The 18,750-nt window shown below is 50.0% G+C and overlaps 1 protein-coding gene across 1 annotated transcript; it reads left to right on the plus strand.

Moving 5' to 3' along the window:
• The first annotated feature begins 929 nt into the window (after positions 1-929).
• On the plus strand, positions 930-18,178 carry Xkr5 (XK related 5). The gene is made up of 7 exons (XM_041673887.1): positions 930-1,016; positions 2,726-2,909; positions 8,817-9,001; positions 10,126-10,335; positions 11,696-11,865; positions 13,005-13,116; positions 16,508-18,178. The coding sequence occupies exons 1-7, from the start codon at positions 959-961 to the stop codon at positions 17,620-17,622; spliced, it is 2,034 nt and encodes a 677-aa protein (XP_041529821.1). The 5' UTR covers positions 930-958; the 3' UTR covers positions 17,623-18,178.
• Positions 18,179-18,750: the final 572 nt, after the last annotated feature.

The raw sequence follows: 18,750 nt of genomic DNA on the forward strand, positions 1-18,750 counted from the left end.
ATGTTTAAGACTGTAAAGCATACGGCGATGTTCCCCGTCTCACACCAATCATGAACAGTGTTTCTTCCCAGTCTTAATTGTCCCTTCTCAGGAATTCTGTTAGATCCTGTTGGGCAGAATCTCTGTAGACCTGGTCTGTTCTTAGTAACTTTTCTAACCAAGTCCTCTTTGCTCGGTGGTTATAAACTATCCCCCCTTCACAACCTCCCCCAGCTCGGACATCAGGAGTTCACGGTCTACATAAGGGCTGCCTTGTAACACATGCAAGGGTGATGCTTTTCCATCTCCCAGAAGACTTTCCTTGGGCAGGTTTACTTCTGGCTTTGGGGGAACTGGATTAACCGGCAAGGATTCCTGGGGAAAGGTCTGTTAGCAAAACGGCTGTTAAAGGCGGGAATGTAGCCTGCCTTTCCCTTTTCGGGCCACACAACTGAAAGATTTCAAAAGACTCAATCAGCTATTCAAATCCCACTTTTCCAAGACACACACACACACACACACACACACACACGTACGCACGCACGCACGGGCACACACACATACGCACGTACGCATGCTGCACGGGCACGCGCGCGCGCACACACACACACACACACACACACACTCACACACACACTCCACTGTACCCTGATTTGTGGTTAACCAATCTGAGCAAATCCTCTGACTGTGACCACTGTAATCACCCAGTGACTAAACTTTTGTACCTCACAACAAACCCACTGTGCCCTCCAACCCTTAGGATGTTGGCAGGGAGAGGGGGACAGCATACAAATTTGGCACAGATCAAGTGAGACTGCCGCCTAAGAACCTGTCCACCCCCATCCCGACGTCCCCGCCCTCACCCCCACTCCGCTAGCTTGAACGAAAAGCCTCTCGCCTTGGGGCCCCAGGCCGGAAGCCTCCCCTGCTCGGTGGCGGGCAGGGGAAGGGGCGGGCGCAGGCGGCAGCGGTGCAGAAGATGTACGCGGGGCTCCTGGGACTCTCTGCCCTGCTGCAAGCGGCCGAGCAAAGTGCGCGTGAGTGCAGCGTAGCCCGCGAGTGCTCACCCCTCCAACACCCCACTCCAACCCAGTGTGGGGGGCACAGCTGCCACTGCTGTCCCAGCAGGCGGTAAACTCTGCCCGCCCGGTGCACACACAGTAGCTCCCCTCCCAGCCTGCAGAGCACTCCCGGTGAGATCCCCTCACTGATGCATGATTCCCTCCACCCATGCAGACACCCCTCAATGCATGGTATGGATCTTCTCCACACCCTAAACCCGGGGTCCTGAATCCCTGTCCGCTACTTGCTCCAGCCCACGCTGCGTGAGGAGGCTGCGTGGAGCTCCAGCGCTTGGTGAGGTGCCCTGGCTCCCTGGTCACCCGGCTCCTGGCTGGGGTTGCCGGCTGCGAGCCGAGGGCTGGGAGAGTGGAGGGTTGGTGATTTCCCTTTGGGGTTCGGGACAGGGCAGAACGCTGACTGCTGGGCACACGGGTCCTGTGGGCGGTGGAGGTGAAGCAAGATGGCCATACTTTTCGCGCCTTTCACGTTTGAACTCGTAACCCTTGCAGTGCTGGCGTCTAGTGCTTCTGCCCACTTCTGCTACTCTCCTACAAAGCCTTGCCCCTGAAGGGACTCCACCATCCTGAACCTCTAAGGTTCCTCCACCATCCTGAACCTCCAAGGTTCCGAGTGCCTTCTTGGACACTATACCTCTGAAATTTACTTTTAATTTGCAACGTAGTCCCTGCAGATTCCTGCCTCGTCACCCGCTCAGAATTCCAAAGGGCACTAGACTGCCCCTGGAGAAACCAGGATGCTCAGGGCTGCCCAAAGTGACCTAGACACCCTAGCTTTCTAACAGGGAAGGTCAAAGCTGGTCTGAGCAACTTAGCAGAACATTGTCTCGAAACAAGATGGAAAAGTGGCCTGGGGGAGATCAGTGGTGGAGACCTTACCTAGCATAGGCACAGCCCTGAGTTCAAGTCCTAGGACCACAAATCAAAAGAGAGGACAAAGCCAGCCTTACTCAGAATGTGACTCAATTCTAACAAGAGGCTCTGATAGGCAGCAACAGCGTGGGGAGGACGAGATCATTCCATGCTGTCGGCTCCCACATCCCTGGGACTCCCCATACATCAGGTCCTTGGCACATGTTCTGTGCAACCTCACAGACAACCCCACACACGGCCACTACCCTTGTGCCTGTCTTATGTCTAGCAGGTCCTGCTGACTCTTTGTTAATAGTAAAGATGCGATGTAGGGTTGTTTTGGAACCTGGTTGTTTTGGTTTTTGTTAAATGGCCTAGTGGACAAGGAGTCGGGACAAGCCTAGGAACGCTCACAGGTCCCAGGGTTACAGAGGCAGGACATGCCATTTGGGAATACTCATTTGACCAGAACCCAGAAACTTTGGCAGGGCTTCCTCAGACAAGACAGGGTGAACAAATTCGGAGGACTTGGTCTCTGTGGGTAGTTTCTGTGGGCTTTGGCCTTAAGGGAGGTCCCTATCCTCTTGGCCCCTGACCCTGGACTGGCTAGGGCAGAGAAATCCCATGGTGCATGGGCGTAAGATGAGCTGTGGGCTGGCTAGCGTACTTATCCTGGGTGCATTCCTGGAAGAACGCTGCTGTGGCGGGAAGGTTTTGAGGCCAAGCACTGTAACAAGAGAGATCTGGTGTTTATAAAGCGGTCGCCTAACTCTGTCCTCTCAACACCAACACCCTCATATCGTCTCTCACCCCAGGTCTCTGCACCATTGTTTACCACTTCTCCACAGGTCACCTCCTCTGGGGGTGGCTGGCCCTTTCTCTTCTCCTGCCCGGCATCCTGGTCCAGGCCCTGAGCTATCTGTGGTTCCGCGCGGATGGGCATCAGGGTCACTGGTGGCTGGTGTCGCTGCATCTCCTGCAGCTTGGCGTCTGGAAGCGGTAAGAGCAGCCCTCTCTCTTCCATCTGATGTAATGAAAGAATTCCTCTGTCCATGCATGCTCCCACCTTAAAGCCAGGGAAGCTCAGGGTTGTACCTCTGCTTGGCATTGGCATCCTGAAACATCCCTGACATCAGGGGGCTCCTCCTGATGGCGCCAGTGACCTTTCAAATGCTTCTTCTTGTCTTTAGCCAGATTCTCTATCACCCCTTAATCAACTTCTAGTGCTACATAATTCAGTTTACTTAAAGTGCTCCATCTGACCCCGATGACCTTAGTCCACGACAGTGGCACAGAATTAACTGACCACAAACTAGATGGTAAGGCCCACACGATGCCATTTGCTTTATGCTTTTGTGGCAGGAAGAAGTGACCTGGGAGACAGGGCCAGGGTTTTTCATTTTTTTCTTTTCTTTGTATGATAGGCTACCAGGCATGGATCTGGCTTCCCTGTGCCCGCAGGTGTCTCCAGAGGAGACGGGAAGTTGTGCATTTTCAGGCACAGCGCGTTTCTGCTCTCATCTGTCTCATAACCCCATAGAGTTGAGGGACATTTATAAAAGGGGAAGAGACCAGGAACCAGACAGGGGGATCCTGAAGCTCAAGAGCATCCAAGGAACCGCTGCCAAGTGCTGCTCTCTGCCTGGGAGCTTGTGCCGTCTGCCTGCATCCAGGCTAGACTGGGGTCAGAGGAGAAGGGGCTTCTAGAAAGATATCCAGTGACTGCCTCCTTTCTGTGTTCCTCCCCAGCAGATCCTTGTCATATAGAGGCATCCAGAACATGCATGTGCCACAGCGGTTTCTCCCAAGCTGGGCCTTCCTGTCTGAGCTCTGTGTTCTCCTGAAACAGCAGAGCTGTCGTTAGTGAGGGGTGAGATCTCAAAAACAATGAATAACTTATCTAACAAGTATGTGGCTTCAACAGGGACAAGAATTTGATAGCTCAGAAACATAATTCAGAGTAGTCTTAAGAAAGGAACATTAACTATTCTTTGGTAGATCTGCCTTCTGGGGCTCTGGAGTGACCCTGGGGATCCTGATAAACCTTCAGAGAGGTGAGACCGGAGGTCAGAGGCTGGTCCAGATCTGTGGCGTGTGACAGTGAACTCCCCTGAGGCTCTCAACATCACCACTAAGTGACGGCATGGTTTCGGTCCATACTTTAAAATTCACTTGGGTAAATGAAAAGACGAGTGCAAATCGAAAACTGGGAGAAACAACAGCCACGGAAAGCTAATTTACAAAAGCCATTCAGGTGATTACAAAGGCATGCATAGAGCCTGGTGTGGCCTCACAAGCTTGTAAGCCCAGGCTTAACAATGAAAAGCCAGTCGGATCTCTGAGGTAGAGGCGAGCCTGGGCTACATAGTGAGTTCCAAGACAGCCTGGGCTTCATAGTGAGACCCTATCTCAAAGTAATAATAGTAACAGTAATGGTGATGATATAGGAGGTGGAGAGATGACTCAGGAATAGAGAACACAGGCTACTCTTTATGCTCCCAAAACTCATATAAGGTGATTTCTGACTCTAACTCCAACTCCAGGAGATCTGGTGCCCTCTTCTGGCCTCCATAGGCACAGAGAGAGTGTGAGAGAGAGAGAGACAGAGAGACAGAGAGACAGAGACTAATAGGACATAAATAAAAATGAATCTCATGATAAAATTGAAGAAAAAACAAATATTGATTTCCAGGAAGAAATAAAGTAATATATCTGGCGGTAAAGCCAGAATGTGCAGTTTTTAGAACTGGACCACAAAACTGGACCACAGATTTGGCTCTCAGTTTCGCAGCAGCCGATCAAGCATCAAGGACGCCCCCTCCACAGTGTCCCAGAGATTACAGATGAGGCCAGCTACCTTCTCAGCAGAAGGCGCTGAAAGTTGAAAGTGGCGAATCTCTGGCTCTGATACAGCTGCTCAAAAACAAAACAGGAGATAAGCCATGCAGATCAGGTTTGGTTTGGTTTGGTTTGGTTTGGTTTGGTTTTCTTTGCAGTTTGGCAAAGGCACCTGTAGGGGGAGCCAGAACAGCTGTGTTTTGCACAATCTCAAACTTTAGAAAATGAAGACCCGCCCGTTAACTGACTCCATAATGAAATGCAGACGAATGAACTAACAACAGAGAAATCGATTCAACAAAATCCCTTGAGGTAAAACCGCTTAGAGAAGACGCGAATGGATTCTGGTTTTAATTCCAAACAACACAATCTTTAATGTTAAGTCTACTAACTGTTCAAGAGAACCTGACCTTAGTGACAACTCATTTTACACAAGGGCAGTCATTTCTCCATCTGAACATTTTGTTTACACTCTGATGTTGTGTGTGCTTGTGTCTCCTTCACCTTGTTTAAAAAGCCCGCATGTCTACTTAGAAACGCATCCCAGGAGGATGCGAGACTACCTAAATATGCCCCTCCTCAGAGTGCATCTTGGCAGAGCAATTTTTCTACAGCAAAGAGAAAGTTAAGACAAACTTTAGGGGCATATAAGACCAGCTTGACAGGGATAGGTGCAGATTCGGTGTTCAAACACAAGTAAGGTACTTGCCACCAAGACTAACTACCTGAATTCAATCTCAGGTACCCACTCGGAAGAAAGAGTCAAATTCCAAAAGTTGCCCTCTGACTGCCACATGTGTGCCATTGCACACGTTTGTGTGTGCACACACACAGACACACACACACACACACTAAATAAGCATATGAAGCTCAGCTATACTCCAACCTATCACTGTTGACAGTCTCAGCTCTATCACCACCAAAAACATTACCACAGGCAGAAGAATCACTTGTTCCCCAAGCTGTGAACCCAGGATAGACCATTCTAGTTGTGGTGGAAGTCAGTGTTATTAAGAGCTGAAAAACTTAACTCCAAAGACATGTCGGGTAAAAGTAATTGCACTTCCAAGGTTCTGCTTATGGTACATGTTGTTTTTAATGCAACTAGGAGTCTTGGGCCCTCGGCAATATGGCTCACATGGAGTAACTTGCGTGTGCCCTGCTGGATTGCAGACACATGTAATTAAGTCCAGTGTCTGAGACTAACTTGGGAACGGCTGAAAGCACTGGCATACCATCAAGACCAAGGGAAGGGCCTGGAGCGAAGGAGGGAGTCAGGCCTTAGAGAGATGGCACCAGGAACAGTTGGCACAAGCCTCCAAAAACCCAGGATGGGGGCAGGGGAACTGAGACACAGCATCCAGAAGAGAAGTCAGGGTGCTTTTCAGGACCTCAGAAAAAGCTCCCACTGCCCCCATCTCATCCCAACTCCCTAGGGAACTCCCCCAGCAGCTGCCCCCTAGTCTCAGCCCGAATTCCTCCATCTCTCTGCCTGACCCCAGCCTGGCAAAGCCACTCTGCTGTTTTGCTGTCCCCAGGCACGGGCCCCATTCCAAAGCTTCTGTCTGGTCCCACTGATGTCTCATACGCCCTACGCCCAGCTCGGCTTCACATCCACCGCTGTGCTGTCCTCTCCAGGAGGCGCTCACGGGCCACCTTCACCTCCTAGCCGGGACCTAGATGCCAGGCACTCAGCCGATACATTTCCTTCCTTGTTCTAAGCATTGTGTGTGTGTGTGTGTGTGTGCTTTGCACAACTAAAACTCATCTTTCATTTGCCTTATTCCTTCCGTAGTCAAAGCCTAATAAAACTTCCGGTTGGAGGGGTTGAGGGTGTGACTCAACGGGAGAACACTGATCCAGCCAGCACAAGGCCCCTGGGTGCCGTCCCTAGCACCACAGGGTGGAGGGGGGTTTGCTGAACTGAAACCCTTCGGTGGGGACTGGAGAGCAGGCAGGAAGAGGAAACTAGCCCATCTCGTGGGGAGATGATCTGGGAAGGCAAGGAAGACTATGGTGTGTGGTTTTAGTGCATGCTTCTCCTAACATTAGTCTGTGTCAGGAACAATGGTCACAGACACTCAGAGGAAATCAATTCTCAGCAGGACTCAAAAGATGGAAAAGAAAACTTATTTTTCCTAAACATCTTCCCTGAACCTTCCACACCAGGGATGAAGTCGTTTCAAAGTCAGCCTCGAACCTTGGGCCGGGAGGTGGGAATGTTGGCTTGTCATCTTCAGAACTTTAACAAGCTGCTTTGTTGGCTTTCCTAGGTGACCTCAGAGGTTCAACTCGCAGGGGGAGTCATTGGGTACTGCTATCCACGATGTAGGCAGTGGCATTCTGCCCCCTTGCCGCACAACTTAGACCCAGGGAGGATGTTAGTAAGCGAGAGTAGACCCTACCCCTGGTAGGCCCTCAAGGCCAGGTCACCCAAGGCAGCTGCTATGGTTATGCTGGCTGTGTGGGCGGTGGCCCTTTCACAAGGGGACCCTATCAGCACAGAGTGCCTACTGTATGTTTGCAGAGACACAGACAAGGATGTGCTCTCGCTTCTTTCTAAGTCTTGATTCCCACTGCACACTAGGAAGGTTGCCCAGTCGTGCCTAAGCTGCCGTGGCCCCGGCCCAATCCTGCGGACTTTTGAGACAGGCCCCTGGTCCCTCTTACACCCCAGCAGGCTATTGTGTGTCATGTGACTCTGTCTTACATCTGCCCTTGACTTTGAGAATGCTCCATGCTTTTTTCAAGCTTGCTACTCTTTTTGGTGACCTTTCTGTCCTCAAGGTGACCAGTTGCTAAGGTTCTGCCTTGGGTCCCCAATACCTGCACACCACCTCCTCTAGCCACTTCCTGTCCACTCGACCATGCCCATTGCCTCTGTCCATGAGTCTTAACTTACAACTAAAATCCCCAGATCCTTCTGTTTACCCCTGTCAATCAAGCAGCTGCTAGCAGGCTCCTTTCTGCTGCATGTTAATGTCATCAGTTCCAAGAGTTTGAACTTGTAGGTGTCTTAGAGCTACCAGTAAGCCCTTCTCCATCCTGCTTGGCCAAGTCCCCCTCTGCATGCTCCAACATTCTCTGCATTTGCTCCTTCGCTTCCATTTCCAACACCAAACCTTCGGTCGTTCCTGCTTGAGTGCTGTATCAGCTTCCATAGCTGCTGTGCACACACCTACATATACACACATATACATGTATTTATGAGATACACGTGGACTGTATGTATGTTATGTGTTCATGTACACTTTACATGTGTGTACATATGTATACATGCCTGTGTGTGCATATGCACTGTGTGTGTTTGCACATGCTGTATGCAGGCATATGCTTGTACACTGAACATTCATGTGTGCACATACATTTATACATATATGCACTCATTTACAAACATGCCTACAAATGTACAGATTTATCCCATATCTCAAACACAACATACATGCCTTTTCCCATCAGTTTTCCAGAGAAAAAGCAACGTCCATGAGCTGAACTGAATTCTGATATAGTTAAATAGGATCCTATCAGTCCTTAGCGTCCCCATCTTGCCCCACCTCTCTTGCCAGCCTCCAGTGAGGACCCCAGCTGCTTTTACAGCATTCCTGTCTCAGGGCACTGAGAGCTCTACACTCCTTGGAGGAAGATGAGGGCTCCGTCATCGCTATGCTCCAAAGGGGTAATTACCCACAGTGCCTTGCAGCAGATCTCTATTTAAGGGGTCCTTAGCCCTCCCTGGAAGACCTGAGGTGAAGACATTGACCAAGATTCTCTACAGGCCTCACCAGACCCAGTCTTGGCTCTTTAACCTGGCAGTAACTTCAGCCTACCCACCTACCCCTAGCCCTTCTAACCTTGGGGATAGTCACCTACAGTGACGCCCTGCTAAGCACATGAACTGAAATAGGCAGCTTGAACTCAGAGCTCAGCAACCGCCTAAATGGAGGCCCTAAGAGGCATCAGTCGGGCACTCCTGAGAACACTTCATATGTCCGTGTGAAAGGTTGGTGTCTGTGGCAGCCCGCACGTCTGGCTTCATGGTCTATGTCATGATGCCTTTGCTCTCTGTAGGCACTGGGACTCTGTGGCAGCCGCTCTGTGGAAGGGAAGGGAGGCTCCCTGCTCAGGACAGCTGCACCTGCAGGAGGCTGACCTCTCGGCGCTCCGGCTGCTGGAGGCTCTGCTCCAGACAGGGCCCCACCTGCTGCTCCAGGTGTATGTGTTCCTAGCCTCTGACTTCACAGATGTTGTGCCAGGTGGGTACCTTTCACCACGACTCACACCCATTGCTTCCCAGATGACGGAAACATGTGCCTGACCTTGTAGGACCCCGTGTCCCCTCTAGGATTTCTCCTATTTGGGAGACCAGGGTAACCCCACGATCACTAACACAAATGATGGTTACAGATGGTTTTTGCTCGGGGTCAGGAGGTCACAGAGAGCTGGTTTCTTGGGGTAAAGCATCTAAAGTCAATCCTTAAGACAAAAGTTGTGCAGAGAGGAGATAACCTTGAAAACTCCCTTGGGGAGTCTGCTTCTCGGGGAGTATACATGTTCATCTCTCCCGGGGCTACCCTGCCAGTAGCTGACACCTGACACCCCACATCTGTTCATCTCCTACAGATGTGTTCCCAGCTTTCATCCAGCCAGAGCACCTCGTTGCTTCTTCCTCCTCTCCCTCCCCCTTCCTCTCTCTTCTATTTAAGTACCCAAACTTAAAACAGAAGGTCTGAACACTCTGATGTGGCTGCTCATTCCACCGTTCATCAAAACCCCTTTATGTGTGGCAAATACTTGTCATGAACCATGTCTGTATGCATCCTGTAGGATCCACATCCTTTAAATCATAGTTTAGGCTGGAGGCCTTAGAAGCCCAGGGACAGGGACATTTTTTTTTAATATTTATTTATTATGTATAGAATATTCTTTCTGTGTGTATGCCTGAAGGCCAGAAGAGGGCACCAGACCTCATTACAGATGGTTGTGAGCCACCATGTGGTTGCTGGGAATTGAACTCAGGACCTTTGGAAGAGCAGGCAATGCTCTTAACCGCTGAGCCATGTCTCCAGCCCCCTGACAGAGACATTTTTTTTAATTTATTTATTTATTAAGGATTTCTGCCTAAAGGACATCAAGAAGAAGAGCATCTAGGCCACTGAGCAGTGGAGCCATTTTCCTCCTCCTCTTGCTTCCGGGTAAAGACATGTTTGTATAGCATTATTAGGTTACCCACCTAATGGCACATTGTTATATTACATATGGTCAATAGTGCATCACCATCAGGCTAGTTTTTTACAAGAAATTTGTTGTTGGGATGACGGAGGGCATCTGCACGTGTGCCTCAGAGTCTCTAGGGATCTCTGTCTGTTCAATCCTCCAGGGATCAGCGCCTTGCTTTCCTGGGTGTCACTGTCCTGGGCCCTTGTGTCATACAGCCATTTCCTGGGTGTCATGAAGACAGGCCACCGCACGATGCTATGGGCTGCCCTCTTGTGCCAGCACTTCTGGAGGATGGGCATGTTGGGAGCCCGTGTGCTGAGCCTGGCTCTGTTCTGCAGGGTTTACCGTGTTTGGGTTTTAGTGGTTGGAGGTAAGTGGGGCTTCTGTTCCATTCATAAAGCCTTAACAGTAATGGTTCACGGTCCTCTGTCCTAGATCTGAGCTACTGGGCTCAGCAGAGGACCTTAGGGAAGCAGAAAAGCAGGCCTCTGTGTTCCTAGGGGACCTCGGCAGATTGGAGGCACACATGTGGCCTCTCTCTGCAGCAAAGGGCTCACCCTTGGTACTGGCAACTACAAAAGACAGGAATTGTAGTCATTCAGTCCTCTTCAACCTAGAACACCCACGGCATGGCTTCTGCTATGCCTTGCCAGTCAAACCATCCTTGGTAGCGCAGACCCATGAACACGGAGGTCCAGACCCTAGCTCCCAAGAGTGTGCCTCCAATGCAAGAAGTGGTGGTACACGCTGACTCCTTGGTTACAAATCCCAGGCTCAAAAGTTCCAGCTAAAGCTGGAAACCCAGTTCTGAGAAGACTATGGTAGACCATCCTGTAGAATGTTGTTGCTCACACAGGAGGTCCAGGTTCCACCTGATCCTGTGCAAAACTGTGTAATGTATATGCTGCTTCTTAGAACCTCCATAAGCACCCTGTTTCCTCTGGGTTTTTTTTTTTTTGGACACTTTGTCTAAAACAGGAAGTCCCCACTGAACCCCAGCCTTCTCTTCGCCAGCAACGCAGATATGAATGTGATGGCCAAGAGTCTGTCTAGCCCTTCAGACTCCTGAATGGAGCCTGTGTGTCCTTGCCAAGGACAGCAGTGTCCTCTGGTCATCAGTGAATACACTCTGCAAGAGGGAACAGTGTACTCTTGTTTTAAGAGAACCGAGAACATTGAGAAATAGCTGGCCCATGTACCCAGAGCAAACATTTAATACAGTTATTGGCAGAAAAGAACATTTTTTTGGAAAAGGAAAAAAAAAAAGTTGTGTTCCTACGGAGAAATTAACTACATTTTATCCGTCATTTTAAAATTCAGCTTCTGCTCCAGAATGAGGCTATTCATCTTAAAATATAAGAAGAAAACTTGTAACTGGTCCACATGGAGTTCTCTTTGGGTCTGGAGGGTTGGGTTTGTAGAGCAACAGTGTAAAGAGAGTAGAGGGCTTTATAGCTGCATCTTTAAATGCTTTGGGGGAAGCAAAGGGCATCCATAGGTAAGGCCTGATGCATGTCACTGAATCCAGTCTGTTTTCTCAACTCCAAACTAGGTCAAATGCCTCCTGGGAGGCTCAGAGAGACAGACACGCAAAGATAGAATGAGTAGCTTGCCTGTGCCCCTCAGTTCTCTTCTGGCTTTGGGGGATCTCTTGTGGGATGCTCAAGTTCAGCCTCACCCCCTTCCCATCTCCCCACTGAAAGTGGACTTCCACCCCTCCCCCTCTCCAGGTGCTCACTGGCTGGTGATGTCCTTCTGGCTCGTAGCCCAGCAGAGCGACATTGTGGAGAGCACCTGCCACTGGAGGCTCTTCAACCTGCTGGTGGGGGCCGTGTACATCCTCTGCTATATCAACTTCTGGGACAGCCCTTCCAGGAGCAGAATGGCCAGCTTCTACTTGGCAAGTGGCAATGGAGGTTTTCTTTAAGCCTGGTTTTTACATTACCTTGTTAGGTGGGGAAGGTGCACTTACGCAGGGGTGTGCCTGTGCATCTATTAAAGAAGGAATACCAGGGCCTGGAATCGGCTCTGTGGGTAAGAGTACTTACTGTGCATGCATACAGACCTGAGTTCAAATCCCCAGCAACCAAATGCCTGTGACCTCAGCACTTGGCAGTGGGGGGGGGGGGCACGGAGGAGGAGATACAGGCAAACCCCAAGACCTTACTAGACAACCTTGCCAAAATGTCAAGCTTCCAGTTTTGTGAAAGACCCTGTCTCAGGCAATAAGGTAGAGTGATAATGGAAGACACTGGAGTTCCTCCTCTGCCTTCCACATGCCTGTGCACTGTGTGTGTGCTGTGGATACACACACGCACACACACACAGGAATAGCCTAGCATAAGGAGAAATTACAGTGATTACACTCTTTGACAATAGCCTGACATCCAACTGTTGCCATCTCATCAGGTACAGCCAACTCAACAGACTTTGTTAACAGATGCACTTGAGGACCTTTTCCAAAGTGGAGATTCCCAGTCCCGTCCCCATGAGGCCGGAGAATTCTTGTTTTGGAGATCGCTTTGGGCAGCATTGCTACTCCACCTCCTTTGGAAGCTGCATGCCTGGGCTCACTTTCTCCTTTCTCAGAGGTGGAACAGCTCTGGAAATTGTGGCTTCACCCAGGAGGGACTTACTCATCTCAGCAGACACACAGCCTAAAACATGTTAGCAATGACCTCAAGGCTTGTGTGTCAAAAAGCCAGAGCTTTCTAGCTATAAATGCAACTCCTCCTGGCAGCTTTGAGGATGTGGTTGAGCTGGTAGTTCCTGTGTTGGTATCTGTCAGCTGTCTTAGTGTGGGATGGATAGAATCCCTTTACCAAACACCTGTCATTCTCACCATACCCTCTTTGTGTCTGTGATTTTTGTGGCTGTCATTATGAACCACGCCAGCAAACCTGCCCTTGTAGATATGTTCCCATTGGAACCTTAGTCCTGCCTGGGGGAGGCACCTTGGTTTGTGAACCTTAGCAGGTACCAAGGACAGAAGGGAGGAGCTTCAGATAGCAGGACATGGTGGCTATCTTGACCCCACAGGTCATGCTGCTGGAGAACTCCATCCTCTTGCTATTGGCCACTGACTTTCTGCAGGGGGCACCACGGACCAGCCTGTGGACTGTGGCGGGAGTCTCGTCTGGATTTCTGATTGGTAAGACTTACTGAGCCTTGTTAGCCATGATTCCTCCCCCCACTTGTATTTTATTTATTTTATATTTATTCTTCTATTTATTTTCACGGGTTTGCACGTGTGGTATGGATGCATGTTTGTGCACATGTTCGCATGATGTGTGTGCAGATGCCGCATGTGAGGTCCTGAAGTTGATTCCAGATGTCTTCTTTAACCATTTATTGAGTCGTGGCCTCTCACTGAACCTAGGGCTCCTGGATTCCTAATAGTCTAGCTAGCCAGCTTGCCCTGGGCCTTCCCCTGTCTCGGCCTCCCAAGTGCTGGGATTACAGGCAGCTGCCCCATCCCTTCCCAGCTTTTATGTAGATTCCCAAGCATTCACACTTATGCAGCAAGTCTTCAGTCCACTGAGCTGTCTCCTCAACCAAAACCTGTTGTTTTGTTTGTTTGGTTAGTTAGTTAGTTTTTCAAGACATGGTTTTCTCTGTGTAGCCCTGGCTTTCTTGAAATGCAAAACTCTGTAGACCAGGCTGGCCTCAAACTCAGAACTCAGAGCTCTGCCTGCCTCTGCCCCTTGAGTGCTGGGATTAAAGGTGAGCCACCACTGCCCGGCTACAACTTGTATTTTTTTTTATGAGCTGGAAAGACAGGGAATAGTTTAAGAGCCGTGAATAGAAGATGGGACCCAGGCTGTGGGTAAGGAGGCTGCTGCCTGCAGCCTGAGACTCAGAGCTTAGCTTTATCTAACTGGCTAGACTGCTAAGAGCCTCAAACAAAGGTGGGAACAGCCACATCTGTCCAAAATGCTCCCCGTTAATTGAGTAGAAGATGCTGATCTCTAAGTTGCATGTGTGCGTGTGAGTGACCAGTTGAAAGCCTAGGAGAGCCCGTGTCCAGAAGAGAGTTAGTCTGCCACCGACAAGTCAGCCTATTGCTCTTGGCCTGTGCCCAGTCATCTCCCTGTGAAGAGGGACTCCCTTGGGATATGATGGGACGGTCCTCACAGCTGAGAGGCTTAACCATTTATTTGGGATTTTCTAGTTCACAGGAGGTATGAACACTTCCCCGGTAAGCCCAATAGTCGGGAGTAAAACTGTCCACTCATGCAGAAGAGACTGATCTGTGTAATGCTTTTCCTTTGCCCACCAGCAGGTGGCGCTGGACACACCTCTGGCTTTCCTTTGGCCCTCTGGGAATCCCCAATAGGAAAGGAAGAGTGTGCCAAAAGAAAGAGCGGAAACAACGCAACTGTGAGTCAGTCCTTAAACCCAGGCGTTAGAGAATAGTATATCTGATACGTGTTTAAAATCACACCAAATTATGTTATTGCCAGACATGATGGCTCATTTCAGTAAATCCAGGGCTTGGCAGCCGGAGGCAAGAGCATTGACGTGAATTCCAAGCCATCATGGCATACATAGTGAATCTGAGGCAAGCTTGGGCTAAGTAGAAAACCCCTGTTTATTAAAAAAAAAAAAATCCAAGAAGCAACTCACAGGTAAAGTGACTATTTAGCATTCAAGAAGCCCTGAGTTCAATACCCAATACATGAACTGTAGGCAGGCAGTGGTACATGCCTTTATGCCTTTAATCCCAGTACTTAGGAGACAGAGGTAGGAGGACCTCTGTGAGTTCAAAGCCAGCCTGATCTACAGAGTGAGTTCCAGAACCGCCAAAGCTACACAGAGAAACCCTGTCTCCGGGGGAGAGCTAACTATATAAGCCAGATATGATGTCTCATGCCTGCAATCCTAACATTTAGCTCACGCAGGATTGACATAAGTTTGAGACCAGCAAAGGCCATGTATCAAGGCTTTGTCCCAAGAAAACAAGTAATTTTTTAAAAGAAAAATTATAAGCCAGGTGATGGTGGTACACACCTTTAATCCCAGCACTTGGGAGGCAGAGGCAGGTGGATCTCTGTGAGTTTGAGGCCAGCCTGGTCTACAGTATGTCAGGACAGGCAGGGCTATAGACATCCTGTGTCTCAAAGGAGGAGGAGGAGGAGGAGGAGGAAGATTTAAAGAGAGAGAGGAAAGAAAAGGAAAGAAGGGAAGGAGGAAGAAAATTATCGAAGCTGGAAAGGTGACTCGGCAGTAAAGAACACCAGCAGCTCTTCCAGAGAACATGAGTTTACACACGTGGAGTCTTATGAGGCTCTTCGGAGCACCGGGCAGGCATGTGGTACACTGACATACTTGCAGGCGAAACACATAGACATAAAATATTTCTCAAAGAGTTATAGTTCCAAGAATACAGGCTTGAAATAATTCCTGCCCAAATCTCGGCTCCCCATTTCCTTCTTTCCCTGGACAAACTTGTATTTCATGCCTACCGCGTGCTAGCCTTGAGCTCTGCCAAGAGTCCAGCAGGTGGTAGGAAATCAGCGCTCTCAGTGTCTCTGGCTGCAGCAGACCCTGCTACCTACCCAGCATCCGGGGTGCATAGGGAGGGTAGCAAAGGTCAGCTGGTTTGCTGCTCTTCTCTGCCTTGGTAGAACTTACTGCAAAAGCTGAGTGTTTGGGCTTGGTAGGCATCCATGGCATTGTATAGAAACTAGCACGTCAGCTGTGTCCAATACAGAGAGGACAGGAATGCTGGTCCTTGTCCCCACTTCCAAACCTACCGCACACCAGTGCCCTGCCCTTGTCCCCAGAGACATTGAGGGTCTAAGGGCAACGTCCTTTGGGTTCCCTCCTAGGGTCTGTCACGCTGCCATCTCCCGGCGCCTTCAGCCTCCTCCTCACACTTAGCTCACGTCTCCTGAATCTATAACGAGCACCCTTAACCCAGGCACTTTCTCCAGTGTGACAGGAAACTGGAAACAGCGTGGGTGGCTTACTGGAATGCTCTGCTAAAGAGATTATTGCAGCAGTCAACACTTCTGATCGACATAAACGAAACTGACAACAGCGTGATTAAGATGTTTGTGCACAGAGGAAGTGTTGTTGTTCGTGGAAATGCCTTGATAGGGGCTTTTGAGGAGCGGGACTGACCTCTGCTTCGGGCTCTTGTTTTCGAGGTCGCTTTCTTACCTCCTGCCTCCCCCGGCTTTGGCATCCGTCCACACCGTGCCGGTGGTGTGGTGGGATTCTGGAAGTTACGAGATTACTACTATGCCTCTGGTGCCCGTGTGCAGACACACATTGGCCCATAACTTGAGGGGTCAATGCCAGACGCCCTCCAGGAACGAAGCCACGGCTGTACGTTCTTTTAGGTTCAGACACATTTATAGCGGTTAGATGCTGGGGCCTGTTTAAAACTCCTCCTGAACAATATCCAGTTCTGAGTCTCTCTACTGTAGGTCAAAATTATGCTGCTCAAAGTAGCCACTGAGACTGCCACTCACGGGAGGATATCGGGTGTCCCAGAATGTAACCTCATGTTCTCCTTTGTGCTGTTTTCTTCTCAGGAAGTGTCTCGCTGGTTCTTTATTATACCTTGCTACACCCCAAAGCTGCAGACATCCAGCAGAGCTTCCAGAGGAGATGCTGTGGCCCCATAGAGAATGACAAAGCTGAATCAGAGGCTTCTCCCAGGGCTGTGGTTCCAGCAGGGGGGAGGTCAGAGAGCTCAGGCTGGTGCCAAGAGGAAAGCTATGAGCTAACCAGTCTAGATAAGGCCTCCAGCCCAGAGCAGAGTACAGCAGAGGTGGGGCTGGGGGATGGGAGATCCGGGGAGTATTCCTTCTTTAGCCACCACCACTGGCTGTTGGTGAAACTTGCTCTCAAGACAGGAAGTGTATCTAAGATCAACGCAGTCCTTGGAGGTGACAGCCGTGGCTACTCCTGTTCCCCTGTGTTGGGGTCGAGTCAACACTGTAATCTGCAGAGGAAGCCCCTGTTTTCCCAGAAAGATCTCCCATCCTCTCCTTGTGACCCTTTGACCTTGGAGAAAGGCTCTGAGTTCCCAGGTGCTCCGAAAGCAGAGATGGAGTCACTGGAAACTTCAAGCTTTGTCTCCTTTGCCAGCGAGCATGAGGACAACTCAACCACCCAGAAGCCACCAGCTCCACAGGAGGTAGACAACCCAAAGGATGGGACCAAGGCTGACCTGGAAGCCCAGGGGAAGGATGTGGATGGGCCTCTGAAAGGGGAGGAAGGACAGGCAAGCACAACACTGTACTTCAGTGCCACCATGGAAAGGACCACGCCCTCCTACCAAAAAGGCAGCCCAGTGGCCCTGCAGGCATCCCACTCAGGGACACTGAGAGAGTGTGGGCCTGTGCAGCCTGCTTCGCCCCAGGCAGCCACTAAGCCCTTTCCTGTCACCATGGCCAACATTAGTCCCATTCCTGGCAGAAACTTCTGCCCCAATGCAGGCCTCCCTGGGCGAGCCCCAGATAGCTCAGAGTGTGAGGAGTGGAGGGAGCCTGCCAAGGACCTATGTGCACAGAGGTCATTGCCAGGGACGAGCCTGAGACCCGCTGAAGAGCCGCGATTCACATCGACCCCTAAGTCTGAGTCTATCCAGAGGGACCATAGCTGCAGAGACAGGAGGAAACAGGAAGTGAGTTTCTTCATCTGATCTTAGCCGGGGTGGAACGGGTTGAAACATCAGACTGGCAGTTCAGCATCGTGGGAAGAGAAAAAGCCCACACCTGATGCCTGTGTCCTACTTCTGATCTCTGCCTGCGCACCTGAAGAGATGAAGGAACAGGATGGGATGATGTCTAAAATCTCGCCCCGCCCCACCCACCCCACCCAACGTATGCGCAGCAGAGAGTCAAGTGCCGTGGCGACAGGCAAAAGGGTTTCCGGCTCCTTTTATGAGGTGCATGAGCCCCAGCACATCTCTCTTGTCTGCGACTTCCTGGAAATGCAAAAGGAAAACTTGGAGACCAGTTTCATCCCAGACTCTTTGTAATTACATGTTCTTCACATGGGACGCTTATTAATCACTTGTTAAAAATGCTTTGGGGAGGTGGAGATATGGCTCAGCAGTTAAGTTACGCTATTCCAGAGGACCCTGGTTCAATTCCATGGAAACTCATGATCACCTGTGACTTCAGTCCCAGCGGAGACGATACGCTCTTCTGGCCTCTGTGGACACTACACACACATGGTACACAGACACACATGCAAGCAAAACACCCACACACATACAGTTTTTAAAAATAAAAACAATGTGCTTCCTAGATACATTATTTTTAGTCTCTTATTGTTACAGAACATATTCTTTCTGGATGTAAACGAGAAGTATGCTCATAACCGACATAAATGAAAACAACAGGACCATTTTGAGTTCAGATCCCTTTGATGGGACCGAAGTGACAGCTAGGCACAGACGTTTGGTTTGGTTGCTTTTGACTGAATTAGTTGGGTTGGGTTTTTTTTTTGGGGGGGGGTTATATGCATTAGTGTTTCGCCTGCAGATAAGTCTGTGTGAGGGTGTCAGGGCTGCCATGTGGGTACTAGGAATTGAGCCCGGATCCTCTGCAAGATTAGTCAGTGCTCTTAATCTCCGGGCCATCTCTCCAGCCCCCGCAGTCGGTTGTTTTAAGACAGCACCTTAGTCTCACTATGTAGCCAAGGACGGCATTGAACTCCCGGTCCTTTCTCCTCCACCATCCATCCTTCCTTCAAACCAACCATTGGGTCTCTGCTTGCTTTTTAAGCTATTTCCTTCATGTCTACACTGTGTTCCCTCTTCCAT

This window comes from Microtus oregoni, unplaced genomic scaffold (genome assembly GCF_018167655.1).
Source record: "Microtus oregoni isolate MIOR12 unplaced genomic scaffold, Mior012 000024F_ref0000369, whole genome shotgun sequence".
Lineage (NCBI taxonomy): Eukaryota > Metazoa > Chordata > Mammalia > Rodentia > Cricetidae > Microtus > Microtus oregoni.